We start from the raw sequence: 16162 nt of genomic DNA, 5'->3' as shown, positions 1-16162 counted from the left end.
TTTGAACCTCAAGAAAGCCTTCAACACAAGAGTCTCAGCGGCGACTCCTTAGTAAGCTCGCTGTTTATGGAGTCACTAGATTAACACACCCTTGGGTTTAACGTGTATCAAATGACAGAGGAGGAAGAATATATATATAAATAGATTCTGATCTGACTGGGCTGTTTGAGTAGATTGTATTAGGCCCAATCCTTTGTTTTGTTTTTCTTTTTTTTTCCAAATATATTATTAACTCACCTGGTTGTGTGTCCTCAGAAGCGTGTGTACTTATGTGCAGACGATGCGAACATGTACCAGCATTTACAGTCTGATCGATGAACGGCAAATGCAGCAGCAAACGGGTCCATGCAGACACTTTAATGGTCTCAGACATGGTTGCTTCGCTACCGTCCAGATAAGTACAAGGTGATGTGTGCTGGCAGGACAGGAGGAAACAGCCAGAGGACATATTATATAAAGGATAAAGATAAGGTAATTGAGCTGAAGAAGCAAAGCAGAGCTGTGACTGACAATTTATCTGAGTTTCATATTACAAACCAGACGAAGAGCTTTTTGTGGTGTTTATTCACTTACCCGGATATTTAAGTTTTTAGATGGCTGTACAAGGCTCAGGGCCGTCCACTGTGAGGGTAAGCTAATGTCGTGTGGCATCTGTAAGAGTATAATGACATCCCTGCAGCGGAAAGTGTTCGGAGAAAACCAACACACTGGGTACACGAGCCGAGCTATGACGACCATCTGGGAGAGTAGGAATCTTCATCAAGAGTGTACCGCAGAGCACGTGGGGAAGATGATGGACACGTCTAACATGATGTAAGGATTATACCATAGAGTAGCGTGTCCAGCACTGACGTCATCTGACAACAATACCACAGGTCCAGTTTCAAGGTGCATGAGTACAAATCAATCTGAGACAGAATCGGAGTCGTATAAACCCTTGTGAATCAGTTCTACTAACCCTTGTAACTCAAACTCCTACGAACCCTTTTGAATCAAAGTCCTACGAACCCTTGTGAATCAAAGCCCTACGAACCCTTGTGAATCAGCCATCTAGACCCTGGAGTGTATTGATCCCATGAGTAATAACACCCGACACGAACCCCAGAACGAGGCACTCCATCCACAGTCTCGAACACCCGGTACCCTTGACTCCTTCACCCTTACCCTGGCGACGTAATACACTTAAGATTTGAGTCTCAGTACCAATTTGACGTCATTTTCTTTATTAATAAGCCCGAGGAGGGGAGGGGAGTTATAGCTACAACCAAAACAACAATTTCACTTACGGGTGTGTGAAATCCTGATAGCTAAATTTTCAAGGGTGGTACGATAAACCCCCTCCCTCCTCTCACCTCCTCACCCCTTCACCTCACCTCACCCCTCCTCTTACCCCCTCTGCCCTAACTTGTATTTTAAAACCATTTCTAACCCTTTGAATCCTGTTGGGTTAAATCCTCCTCCTCAAAAAGCTTAAATCATCGTCCTCAGGGGTCAAACTATTGTCCTCAAAAGATTAATGACCCAGTAAGGCAGAAAATCAACAAAATGGCGTCGAAATTACACCAAGACTATGGCAAGAAGACCCCAATATCCTAAATCACCATTGATACTAGGTTAAGCAATACCACGCCACACAGGTAATAAACCAGGACAAATAACACACCTGTAATTACTGTTATTAATCTCAAACTCTTTTTTTAATAAGTGTTGGTGGGGCTGGAAGACGTGCACTCGACATTATTACAGTCATGATACAGTGGAGTAATTACTTTGAAGTGTTATCGTCTGTGAGTCATATACTGGCAAGGTCAGTGTTGGTGACCTCCTCCTTCGTGTAGTGATAGATAGATAGATAGATAGATAGATAGATAGATAGAAAGATAGATAGATAGATAGAGAGCTTAACTAGTCTTCGAAATTAGGGATGATATGGGTGCGACCTCCATAACAGAACTGTGATATGGAAGGACTCGCAAATGTGAAAGAATGACCGAAAATAAGTGAAAGTGGGTCACCTAGGTATGACTACCCATTAGGTATAGCGTCGATACAGCATACTGGGGGACACAAGGAGACAGTGTGGCTGGCTGGCTATGTACTGGACTGCTTTCTGCTATGTAGGTCACTATTTTCAACTGGGTGGATTGAGAGCGTCCTGGCATCGAGCCTACGACCCTTAGGACAGGAGGTGAGCGTTGTATCATTGGGATTAGTAGATGAACACACTATCTCCGTGTTGAGGGTGCAGGGGTCACGCCAACCAGCTTTTTTATCTGTGTTTCTATTTGTAATGAGTAAATAGATGGGTGACGTGCGCTTGCTCTTTGGTTCCCCTGCGACCCTATGATCTGGTCCCTTTGTTATGTAATAAGCCACAGGTGGAGGATGTGTTATGTTCTCTTGATATTGTTTACTGTTGGGATACGACGCTAAAACAAGATGACAGGGGTAAATATTCCCGGCGTGGAAATTTACGTATCTCGACTCGACAGTATCCCAAAACAAACACAATTTCAGTAGATGTATCACAGATTGAGTGAAGTAATATTGTCTAATAAAGAGTTTGGTAAAATTCTGTGTGATAAGTTACGTTCGACATGAATAATTTAGACAATTATGTATCGTAGACATCACATAAGTCCCGACGGAGATAATAACACTAATCTGTTGAGTTTACAAAATATTTAGTAGTTGTTTTGATTCGGGTTTGTATGTTAAATGTTCCCATGTTTGCATTCTGTGTCATATAAACTAATAAATCAGCTATAACTGGAGATAGATTAAGTAGGGATTCCGACATATGAAAATGAACAGTGTCCTTAGTAGGCGCCTAAATCAACAAGGGGAAGCGTAGGATGCAGCACTGACACCGCCCTGCCCTGACAACTGCGGCGATGATATCAGCCGAAAATTAATTGTGTGGTGCGTTTTTCCTCGATGTGGTTGTCGCTGTCACCACCTAAGTTGCCACATTAATATCCATCCGCTGACCTGGGGACTAGTTTCTGTGGTAGACGACCCTAGATGGGAGGGGAGGGGAGGCTGACGAAGATCTCACCCCTAACCTAACTTAACCTAACCTAACTCTTAAGACCTCTCTGGCAAGTCTCTGAGATGGCGGATGATCCAGCACTCCTCTAACCTCTGTAATAGTCCCACAGCTCATAATATATACCCTTCAGCACTCTTGCCTGGACTGTCACACTGTCAGAGACCTTTGTACCACAGGGCGAGTCACCACCCACCTTCTTGTACCCTATATGATCATGAAGGTGAGTCTGGCACGCTACACACACACACACACACACACACACACACACACACACACACACACACACACACACACACACACACACACACACACACACACACACACACACACTAGTCATACTCACTCCACTTATTTTTCGACTCGCCCCAAGTTAACTGAGTGACTTTCTGAACTACCGTAATCTATAGTAGTGAAACCTAACCTGACTTAACCTAACCTAGGCTTAACCTAACCTACCTTAACTTGTTCAAACTAACCTAACATGACCTCCCACCAACTTGCCCTAACTTAACCTAACCTCATCTCATACCAGTAGGAATCGCCTTACGGACACTTGAAATGACCTACCAGAGTTCTCATAAACTTCTGTCTCAAAGGATATCAGAGAGATTGAGAGACGTGGCTGAGAGATAGAGAGATGCGTTGCTAAGAGATAGAAGGAAGAGACTTAGTCGAGAGAGAGAGAGAGAGGGGGGGGCCTTTCTGTGTCGCATGTGGGATAATATCTGCTCGAGTCCAGTCCCCCCAAGGGCACGAGCCACGGTGATATGCCCCGGGTGAGAGAGAGAGAGAGAGAGAGAGAGAGAGAGAGAGAGAAGTGATAACTGCGAAATATATGGACAGACAGAGGCAGACAAACTACTCACTCTCTCTCTCTCTCTCTCTCTCTCTCTCTCACACACACACACACACACACACACACACACACACACACGTATATTTAAGGGTTATTAGTTATATGATTGGCGTTGTAAGAGTTGACTTATATTACGTAATAATTGGTGGTAAAAATTCTTATATCTTACTGGCTGTGGTTAGCTATCTGGCCTGCAGGAGTCCTCACCATGTGTGTGTGTGTGTGTGTACGCGCGCCTGTGTATGTGATTTCGTCCGTAATACAAGTACTGCACAATCCATTTAGTTATGCATACATTAAAAAAAGGGTCACGGTAGCATTTGTATATTTGTACCGACACTGAAATCCGTAGTTTGTGTTTACCGAGATTACCGTAATGAACACATTAAACATCCGGTATATAATATATCTGTGGACATACTATAATTACATGATATATACTGTACTTACGTCTATGCATCAATCCGTACACACACACAACACACACACATTTTTCACGCTTATAAAATAAAAAATTAAAATAATTAGTGTTGCGTAAAATATATACGACAGTAATTAGTATTAATAAAAGTACATTAAAAAGTAAAGTATTAATAAAATTATATTAAAAAAGTAAAGTATTAATAAAAGTATATTAAAAAGTAACTAGTATTAATAAAAGTACATTAAAAAAGTAACTAGTATTAATAATAGTATTTAAAAAAATAATGAATGTTTTTGTTGTAACCTACAGACAGAAAACAGCTGTTAAGTTGCCATGGAGACGCCAACGCCACGCCCCTACCCCAAGCTGACTGTCCTCCTGCTGCTGCTGTTCACCTGTCCACTCTCCACTCATGGTAACTCACTCCTCGCGGTCACTCACTCCTCACGGTTACTCACTCCTCACGGTTACTCACTCCTCACGGTCCCCTCATTACTCACAATCACTCACTCCTCACAATCACTCACTCCTCACCATCAGTCACTCCTCACGGTCACTCACTCACGGCCACTCATCAAAGATTTTTCACTCTGTCCATCCTTTACTAGAGATATATTTACCTTTTAAAATCATCACCACACCAATCTGCCTCCTTGGACAATATTTTACCCCCGAAATATTCAAGTCACGTGAAGATTAAGCACCGTAACGCTACCTGGGGTGGTGGGGGGGGGGTGCCTTAGGTTAGCATTTGGGTGGTTAATCCTCGGGTGGAATATGTTTAATTGGGTGTCTAATCTTCAAGTGATCCGAAGTTGGGTTTTTTTTTTTTTTAGTTTTTGAGGTTGGTTGATTCAATAGATAGATTGATAGATAGATAGATAGATAGAGATGGATAGGAAATATTTCAATGTTTGTAAAGGTACTACAGAATTATTGTACTTTTATATTTACCTACAAAATCGCTTTATTTTTCTTTGAGGTTGGTTAATCCAGTAGATAGATAGATAGATTTATGGTAAAATGAGTAGAGAAGATATTGTTGAGATACTCTGGGTAAACGGGTTGCCAACTTCGTACAAGAAGATGTCGACACAAACTTTTAAACAGAATAAAATTAACCCAAAAGCGTGGAGTAAAGAAGAGAGGGTGTTTACGGGAGACTCGCCACAAACACACTCCCCATCTTTCCCAGTCTTTGTGGTAGCAATAACCGAGCTTCTTTCTTGCGTCTAAAATTTAGGAAAAGTGTAGACCTCCTGGAGACTTGCATTTTGCACTACCCGTTCGTGATGGTGCTCGGGCAGCAGCTGACCTAAGTTACCATTATAGATACACCGTAAGAAATTTCTGGCTACACGTCTGAAAGAATAAGTTCAATGTACCGATTCATAGACCACTACAACATATGAACCAGCCAAGGTGAAAATTGGCAGCGATTCCCCGTGATAGCATCATGGGGAAGATCCTTGTACCCCGTGAAGTTACAGTATTTCTGGCGCTGGTTGCAGGCTGTTCGACACGTCGTATCGGCTCCTGGTACAAGAACATCCTGACAGTTCGCATGCATAAGTAATGTATAACGTAAGACACCTCCCCACTTATGTTCAAGATGGCATTAGACAACATTGATCACGCTGACCGAGGTGGTAGCAGGCATTTGTTCATGAAAACTCGTTCTCAGATTAATGGCGAGTCGCTTGATTGTTTAAACGGGGGAAACTTACCTTACAAATCCTGTGAATCTGTGAACCAGGATATAATCTGCCAGGTCATGCCGGGTCTACTGGGGTTTACATATTGGAAAGTAAAGCTCAAGTCTCATAGGTGGCGTGCATGTTGATTAGCGTAGCTGGTTTGGTTTATGATGGACAATAGAGGTTATTATCTAGGAGTCGACGCCCACGTACTCAACACAGCTCTCGTCCTCTGTTCCTGGATCTCTTTGTTGATGATCGTCTTCTGTTTTGTCCAACAGCTGGATCCCGTTAGCCTCGAGTTTTGAATGTTCGTTGTCTTATACCTATCTGAGCATATGATATGATAACACGTCTAGTTATAAAAAAAAAAGAGAGGAGTTTCAGTGTAATTTCGACACCATTTAAGTTGTACTCTTTGTGCCATAAGTAAAGCGAGTCTGTTTGAAGCGTTCTTACATGACCATTCAGCTGGATGGGAAATATGGCGAACGAAGCTTGAAAATCCAAACCCCCGATGACCATTTTTGTTCTCGTGTTCTTGCTGGGTTCTTATTCATGGCGACTTACCGAGGGTCAGAGAACTTATATATTAGGGATGTTAGAGATAATGTTATTTACTGACCGTGATGTGGAGAGGTGACAGGTGTACGTGTTGTATACTCAGAGAGAGAGAGAGAGAGAGATATCCTGTTTGGTGAGAGGAACATGCTCGGTAATGATACAAGAAGAATCTGTTTTGTTCCTCAGTTTTGTCACTGTTGGTTACATCTACAGTACGGTGCTATCCTAGAATATACTCGCTTAAAAGACCTTAGTTGTTGGAGCGCAGTAATACATCATAACATCAACAACAACTTTATATGATACACGAGGAGAAGCAGTACCTGGAGCTGAACTTGTCAATGTGTGTTCGAGTTAGTATCTTCCCGGAAGGAGGGGACATCAACTGGTGCATTCGATTGTCAATTTCCTTGAGTAAAGATGTGAACAAAACTATGAAATAGATAGATGAAATAAATTCCACGTGTAAATGTAATTGGTTCACACAGCAGAATGGTGTGTAAGTGAATGTTACCATAACAGTGTGACTTCGCCTTCACTTACTGGTTTAAGCTGTGTGAGAATTACCTCTCATGAAACATTTTCATTCCTTTTTCTATAGCCCAGGTGGTTCCCAGAGTGACAAGAGAAAGAATATTTGTCATTTATTTTGTGTAGTTTAGAGCTGTTATTATCACCTGAATTATAAGTTGATGTCCACTTGGAAATAACACGAAAGTCGGTGTCTTTTTGTTATCTAAACACTTTAAAACATAGTAATCAAGGAGATAAAGAGGATGGTTCCAGAAGGTGAGCACCATCATGTAGGCTAAAATAGCTTTGAAAAGTTAACCTCATCTGACGTAACCTTGTGTATTTTACCATAATTTTTTTACAAGCATAATCTTAACCTACCCTAACGTTTTTGTAGCTTAAACTTACCTCAAATAAGACGTAACCTTATTTAGTCTAATCCTGCATTAATATGAACCTAGCCTAACGTAACGGATAATACCTGAACCTTATCCCTCCTTTAATATAAACTTAACCTACTTTTTGTTCTGCAGGATCACCCCTGTTGTTGGCCAAAGAGCGGCTATCTTACTTCGGCATCAAGACCCCACCTGTTGAGTTGAGCGAGAGGAGTGCGGGCCATGTCGATGCTTTCTGCGGCGCCCCTAACGGCCTTTTTCCTCATGAGTGGAACTGTGGTCAGTTCTTCTCTTGTTCCAACGGACGAGGCTGCCTCATGGAGTGCCCTAGAGGGACGCAATTCCACTGGACTCTTCACGTGTGTGTCTGGCCCAACCAGGCCAAATGCTCTCCCAGTGAGTATTTAAGAGTTCTTTCGGTGGTGAGTGTGTATCTCACTGCCGCCCCACTAAAATCTTTGTCTGTCTGCTTTCCCCACTAAGCTGGTTTTTTGGGGTCTGTTCGCTTCCCAATCGAGCTTCGAGTCTGCCTGTTGCTCAGGGACGGATCTAGGGGGGGGGGTCCTGGGGTTCCAAACCCCCCTTTTCATTTAAAAATTCCAATACTTTTTCTATAATGCAGTATTGTACTCAGGCGTTTTTGCACAGTAAAAAGTAATTACTATTGACCTCAAAATATCTCCTAATATCAAGTGCACATGACTTCAAAATGTCCTCAAAAGTGCCCTTGATATTGGTCAGATTAAAAAAAAAATCTGGGAGGCTTACAGCACTAACCCCCCCCAGCTGGGGGCTCGCTCGTCATGTTTCTCAGCCACTTTGGACCCCCCCTGGATCCGCCCATGTTGCTCCAGCTGTTTAGGTTTCTCCTTTGAGCCCTTACAGCGTACATCTGGCCATTCTCTCCATGTAACCCTTATATTTACTCATCTTCCCTGTACAGTATTTATTTATCTCTGTCTAGCTCATGTGACTTTTTCCCTGGTTTTCCTGCCTATGAACAGTAAGTTTTCCGTTCATATGACTAAAACTGGTCTGGTTACAGCATAGACCCAAGTGAGAACACCTAGCGGTACGCCAATTACTGTTGAAAAGATAAAAGAAGAGATTTTTGGTTGATTATATCATTACATAGAGACTTTTATTAGTTTAGATATATTGTATATAGACTAGAGTCTATTTACTTCAAACTCCATGTGTTCTGAATCGATTTTGATTGTTTGCTAACACAACCTGTTTTTTTCATGTCCTTGTTTCCTCAACAGAGTCGGGGGCGTTGCCATCCAATTGGCCACCACTGAGATTGTGTTCTGAGGCAGCAGCCGTCCAACCACCAACACCCCCTTCTCCTCCTACACCCCCTACTCCCCCTGCACCCCCTACTCCCCCTACACCCCCTACTCCCCTTACACCCTCTACACCCACTATACCACCCTTTTTCCCCATCACCCTGCCACCCAGTCCACCCATCACAATCTCTCCCATTTTTCCCTGTCCTTGCCAGATAGGCACAGCACCCACGCCTGGTCCAGTTAAACCATACCCAGGTAAACTACCACTTCCAGGACCAGTATTACCACACCCAGGACAACCACACCCAGGAATACCACACCCAGGACAACCACACCCAGGAATACCACACCCAGGACAACCACACCCAGGAATACCACACCCAGGACAACCACACCCAGGAATACCACACCCAGGACAACCACATCCAGGAATACCACACCCAGGACAACCACGCCCACCCAGGCCAATTCCAGGGCAAACAAGCCCACCCAGACCAATTCCAGGACAAACACACCCCTCCAGACCAATTCCAGGACAAACAAGCCCACCCAGACCAATTCCAGGACAAACACACCCAACCAGACCAATTCCAGGACAAACACACCCCTCCAGACCAATTCCAGGACAAACACAACCCCTCTAGACCAATTCCAGGACAAACACAACCCTCTAGACCAATTCCAGGACAAACACAACCCTCTAGACCAATTCCAGGACAAACACACCCAATCAGACCAATTCCAGGACAAACACACCAACAGACCAATTCAGGACAAACACAACCCCTAGACCAATTCAGGACAAACACACCCCTCCAGACCAATTCCAGGAGAAACACACCTCCAGACCAATTCCAGGACAAAACACAATTCCAGGACAAACACAACCTCTAGACCAATTCCAGGACAAACAAGCCCACAGACCAATTCCAGGACCACACCCCTCCAGACCAATTCCAGGACAAACACACTAGACCCCAGGAGCCACCCAGACCAATTCCAGGACAAACCACCCCCAGACCAATTCCAGGACAAACACACCCTCCAGACCAATTCCAGGACAAACACAACCCTCTAGACCAATTCCAGGACAAACAAGCCCACCCAGACCAATTCCAGGACAAACACACCCCTCCAGACCAATTCCAGGACAAACACACCCTCCAGACCAATTCCAGGACAAACACACCCCTCCAGACCAATTCCAGGACAAACAAGCCCACCCAGACCAATTCCAGGACAAACACAGCCCTCTAAGCCTTATCCCACACATCCAGGACAAACACATCCAGGAAATACAACCAGGACAAACACAACCAGGACAAAACATCACAGGACAAACACATCCAGGACAAAACACATCCAGGACAAACACACCAGGACAAACACAACCAGGACACACATCCAGGACAAACACATCCGGGACAAACACATCCAGGACAAACACAACCAGGACAAACACATCCAGGACAAACACACCAGGACAAACACATCCAGGACAAACACATCCAGGACAAACACAACCAGGACAAACACAATCCAGGACAAACACATCCAAGGACAAACACATCCAGGACAAACACATATCCAGGGACACAAACACATCCAGGACAAACACATCCAGGACAAACACATCCAGGACACAACACAACCAGGACAAACACATCCAGGACAAACACACAGGACAAACACAACAGGACAAACACATCCAGGACAAACATATCCAGGACAAACACATCCAGGACAAACACATCCAGGACAAACACAACCAGGACAAACACAACCAGGACAAACACAACCAGGACAAAACACAACCAGGACAAACACAACCAGGACAAACACATCCAGGACAAACACATCCAGGACAAACACAAACACAAACGGGACAAACACAACCAGGACAAACACATCCAGGACAAACACATCCAGGACAAACACAACCAGGACAAACACAACCAGGACAAACAACCAGGACAAACACAACCAGGACAAACACAACCAGGACAAACACAAACACATCCAGGACAAACACAACCAGGACAAACACACCAGGGACACAAACAAACACATCCACAAACACAACCAGGACAAACACATATCCAGGACAAACACACCAGGACAAACACATCCAGGGGACACAATCCAGGGACAAACACATCCAGGACAAACATATCCAGGGGACAAAACATCAAACACATCACCAGGCCAAACACAACCAGGACAAACACAACCGGACATCCAGGACAAACATATCCAGGACAAACACATCCAGGACAAACACATCCAGGTCAAACACAACCAGGACAAACACATCCAGGACAAACACAACCAGGACAAACACATCCGGGTCAAACACAACCAGGACAAACACATCCAGGGACACAACCAGGACAAACACATCCAGGTCAAACACAACCAGGACAAAACATCCAAACACAACCAGGACAAACACAACCAGGACAAACACATCCATCCAGGTAAACACATCCAGGACAAACACACATCCAGGACAAACACACACCAGGGACAACACATATCCAGGACAAACACATCCAGGGACAAACACAACCAGGACAAACACAACCAGGACAAACACATCCAGGACAAACACATAAACACAACCAGGACAAACACATAACACAACCAGGACACAAACACATCCACAACCACACCACCAGGTCCAGGACAAACACATTCAACCAGGACAAAACACATCCGGGACAAACACAACCAGGACAAACACATCCAGGACAAACACAACCAGGACAAACACATCCAGGACAAAAACAACCAGGACAAACACATCCAGGACAAACACAACCAGGACAAACACATCCAGGACAAAACAAAAACCAGGACAAAACGCATGGGACAACCAGGACAAACACATCCAGGACAAACACATCCAGGACAAACACAACCAGGACAAACACCAGGACAAACACATCCAGGACAAACACAACCAGGACAAACACATCCAGGACAAACACACCAGGACAAACACATCCAGGACAAACACATCCAGGACAAACACATCCAGGACAAACACAACCAGGACAAACACATCCAGGACAAACACAACCAGGACAAACACATCCAGGACAAACACACCCAGGACAAACACATCCAGGACAAACACAACCAGGACAAACACATCCAGGACAAACACAACCAGGACAAACACACCCTTACCCTGGCCAACCTGTAGACACCCTGGGCGAGAGTTCAGAATGTCTAACAGGTTGCTGCTGCGACTGTGACGAAACTTCAGATAGCAAAGAGAGAATTAAAAACAAAAACAAAGAATCTGGAGACAGCGATGATGTTGATGATGATGATAATGATGATGATGATGATGACAGGCTGAGATACCAAGGAGGACGGGAGGTGCTGCCGTACAGTGTCGGAAGTGGGCACAATGAAAGGTTTGTTGACATTGTGGTCACTTGATTCTCTCGGACCTTGTAACGTAGCACATATTTCGGATCATCGGAAGATTAGAAACTCTAGCTTCTTTCACTCGAAGATTAATCGCACTAATTCTACCTGGTGGATTAGGTTAATGGTCGTGTAGGATAAAGTGGAAAGTCTAGTCTTCATGTAATCCAATATTTATCGATTTTTGTTAAATATTTTCATTCTTAAAGTCCTGTTTGGAGACACCAGAGACAGCTACACCTATCCTCTTTCAACATTTGTGGCATGTGTTTCCAGGCCCACATGGCTGACGTCTTGAGTTGACTCGTAATGTCCCATAGTGTACCAGGTGAATCTAGCTTAAATATTGTCACATTGTCAGGTTATATCTTTGTGTATATATCTCTCTGTACTTCCCGGATGTCTGTCTCAACAAAACGCGTCACTCAGTCGACTTCTCTCCCTTCTACAGGACGCCGATCGTGTTGGTGGTGGGTGATCACAACAAGGGCAACCTGAACTGGCTGAAAAAGATCCTGCAAGATGGAAAGAAGAAATAATATTGGAACTATTCTTGAAATCCTCAGCGATACTGAAGCGCCTCTCACGAGATTCTTGAGACCATTTTACGTGACTTTTGCCGTCCATTTTAGGAGAGTAATAAAGTTCTTTTAGGGGATTTTTTTGGGGGGAGATCTGTTAGAGATCTTTGCCATCCAATTTCTGGGATCTTTCACATGCTCGTCAGAATTTCGATATCTTCTCAGAGAGTTTTTAATGCCAACCGAGGAACTTGTTGACTTCAGGGGGTTCTTGAATACCTTTCAAAGGCTTCATGCAGCTGTCCCTAAGAACTCTAAACCATGTCTTTATTGATGAATTCTGGCGGTGCTCTGAGAGCATTTTGGTCTTCCCAAGAGGATTTTAGATTCACACCATAAACAAAACACCATCCTGTGTTCCTTTCCACTAAGCAATCAGACGCTTCAGAAACTACGCCAGCCGTCTACCAATAGTGGCGTTCATTTTTTCTTTCATGGTACGAGCATTACAGAGTACAGTATTTAGGTAAACTGTTTTAGTAATTTCAAGCACTGCACCCAAGGTGCTCTTATAATCCATTGAGGGAACTCTAGCCGTCCTGGATATCTTCTGAAGGCTTCGTTGCACATTCTTCTGAGTTGCTGTGGGGTTCCTCTTAGTGGGCTATAACCTTCTTTTCCCTTGAGGTCTGGTGTTCCTTTCAGGAATGTAAACATTACCTGATGGACGTGTGATAGATGATACCAGAAGAAATTTGGCCTTCCTGACAAGAGCACTTAATGATGTACTATACCGTAGGACTGTTGTTGAATAACTAACAATGGACTTGCACAGGTTCTGCTGGGAAGGTTCGACAGGACAGGTCCCGGGAATTGTGATGTGCTCCTGTTACATCATGAATGATATGCTTTATAAAATCTTTCGTCTACATAGTTGTGATTGTTCGAAAGGTATTTAGTAAAGATACTCTGAAAGCTATTAAGATGAATTCCATAAAAAAAAATGCTCAATAAAATAATGGTGCTTTCCTGTAGCTGTCACGTTATCCAAGCTTTCATACAATATGATATTAATCTTTTTTTTTTGTATGTTAGTTCACTTGCCCATTACCATGAGAAAATCTTTTGAGAGCTTGCAAACGAGTGCTGAAAGAAACCACCAATACTGCTGTAACATGTAAGATCAGTAACTTTTCTCAGAAGAGGTAACTGCTCATCCACAAGCAGTCATGGATCAGAGGCTCCCCCGTGTAGTAGTGGACTCTGCTCACCTAAGTCTATATCAGTTGTCCTCACATTAACCTCAATATTTTCAGAAACTTTTTGTCAATACTCTTTCTCTTCGGTAACCGTGATTTGCTATACAGTGATATTTGTATTAGTGAGGTTAGCTGCCATACAGAGGTGAGAGGTGATCCAACAACCAGCCCTGCCAAATACTAACCCAGAAATTGTTGCATTGCGGTTGACAGTGGTGTTGGTATGGATTGAAAGAGACGTGGTGAGATGCAGGCGGTGGTGTAGGTGCATATGGGCATTATTTTTTTATTTATGTGGTTATCGGTGGCAGTGGTGTTATTTTGTACCTGTAAGCTGCCCTCGAAATATCGCCAGTATTAAGATTTTGATCCTAGAACATAGGTATTAGTGTTAGCGTGTCCAAATTAGTCTTACTCCAAACTCTAGAGAAGATTCAGAATATAAAGAATATCATGGAATACAGTGGGCATACCCCTGGCGATATTTACAGAGCAATTCCTTAAACCCCAACGCTCATATAAAGACTGCGACCCAAACATTCCCTGTGATGTACTCGTTTTTATATTCTTAGGTTTTTGTTAATAGATTTATTACAATTACGTTTTTTCCTGGTTGTGACGTTACTGTTAAAGGAGCTGCGCGCGTATCGTCTTAACATTGTGTTTCTGACGTTTTTGGAACTCTGTTGTTCCACCTGTTCCTTGTTCAGAGCACTCTTAGATGACGCCAGCTTCACGCCTAATCAAGAGCTTTTCCACATGAGAGCTACTAACATGATTGAGTTAAATAGGATTATATTTACATGCTAACATTTTAACAAAGAATGTGCACGATACATTGTTATTCTATGAGATTTCCAGCTACCAGTAGTGCCATAACCAAAGCACAACTTGACCAACGATATAATGCCGTGCAGATTTGCCGTTCTGGGCCGTGATTCTCAAGCGTGTATCTGTTAAAAGTGTTCCTTGTATTTCAGATATCTTAAGAACAACTCACTTGAACTATGTCACAAATTACCAGGTGAAATGGTATGGAGATTGTATTAAAACATTTCTGTAACAAAATGCTCTTTCTTATCTCCAATTACGGGGGAACAACTTACAGATCTTTGAGATAACGGAGCCAGGTACGAAACTTAACAGTACTGCTCGATGTTGCTTGTCACTGGGGTGTAGAGACAGCCAGTTGTGGTATCTGAAATAAAAAAAAAGTGACGAATGTTTGTTTTATTCCCCATGAACAAAGATAATGTATGGGTTTATATATATTCACAAATGATAACTAATACAGTAGGTACCCTTTGTAATATTCAGAAGGTTAAATATGTCTTGAAGAAACTCACAAAATATGTAGTACAAATGTGAAATAAAGTAATGAACAATAGCATATATCAGCCATGTGATGAATGAATTAAATTATAACATACCAGACATACACACACACACACACACACACACACACACACATATATATATATATATATATATATATATATATATATATATATATATATATATATATATATATATGTAGATCCACAATGAAAAATTATTCAGAGTAACTCAGCTATTTCTGGAAGATTCCTTGAATAAAGACGAAAGCTAAGGTGCTCCGTTGTTTCTCTTTCCCGTGTGATTTTATCAATATGTATATATATATATATATATATATATATATATATATATATATATATATATATATATATATATATATATAAAACGGTTTAGGAAACGGAAATTATTTTGACAGCTCCTGTACCGTAAAAATTGGCACTGCAACACTGGCTAACTCTAACCTAACCTATCAATCATCATAGGCTGGCCGAGTCACGTGCTCCTCATGCAGTGAAGTCACATGGTGCGGAGAATGATCAAGAGTTCAGAGAGGCTGGGGCGATACCATCTTCAGTCGATAGCTTTCCCTGCTGACAAAAACTGAATTCATAACAAAAATCACTTTCAGGTATTATTATTTCCACGACACATAACAATATTTCATAAATTGATCAGATTATCCTGACTTAAAAATATTAGTGGGAAATGTGAATGTAACAACAGTGAGGTCCATCCATAGCCAGTACAGTATTTGCAAAATATAAACATTTCTAGAACCTCCCTAACCTGTTACCTTTCTTTTTTGCCGGA

At 42.6% G+C, this 16162-nt stretch overlaps 1 protein-coding gene and 1 long non-coding RNA gene across 4 annotated transcripts in view; both read left to right on the top strand.

The window, feature by feature from the left end:
* LOC121867996 (basic proline-rich protein-like) overlaps positions 1-9481 on the top strand; it is a 70101-nt gene extending 60620 nt beyond the window's left edge. For all 3 annotated transcript variants that reach the window (XM_042368190.1, XM_042368188.1, XM_042368189.1), the window contains 3 exons: positions 4642-4747; positions 7640-7900; positions 8770-9481. In XM_042368190.1, coding sequence (XP_042224124.1) covers positions 4666-4747; positions 7640-7900; positions 8770-9440 — 1014 coding nt within the window. In that variant the 5' untranslated portion in view covers positions 4642-4665 and the 3' untranslated portion in view covers positions 9441-9481. The remainder of the gene's footprint in view (positions 1-4641; positions 4748-7639; positions 7901-8769) is intronic.
* Positions 9482-11733: 2252 nt separating this feature from the next.
* Positions 11734-15236, top strand: LOC121867995. The gene is made up of 2 exons (XR_006089281.1): positions 11734-12221; positions 12686-15236. It is a non-coding gene; the product is annotated as an uncharacterized LOC121867995 (long non-coding RNA).
* Positions 15237-16162: the final 926 nt, after the last annotated feature.

The sequence above is a fragment of the Homarus americanus genome, unplaced genomic scaffold, assembly GCF_018991925.1.
Source record: "Homarus americanus isolate GMGI-L3 unplaced genomic scaffold, GMGI_Hamer_2.0 scaffold37032, whole genome shotgun sequence".
In the NCBI taxonomy this organism is placed as follows: domain Eukaryota; kingdom Metazoa; phylum Arthropoda; class Malacostraca; order Decapoda; family Nephropidae; genus Homarus; species Homarus americanus.
Note: the sequence above shows the minus strand (reverse complement) of the source record. Positions and strands in the feature narration are given on the sequence as shown.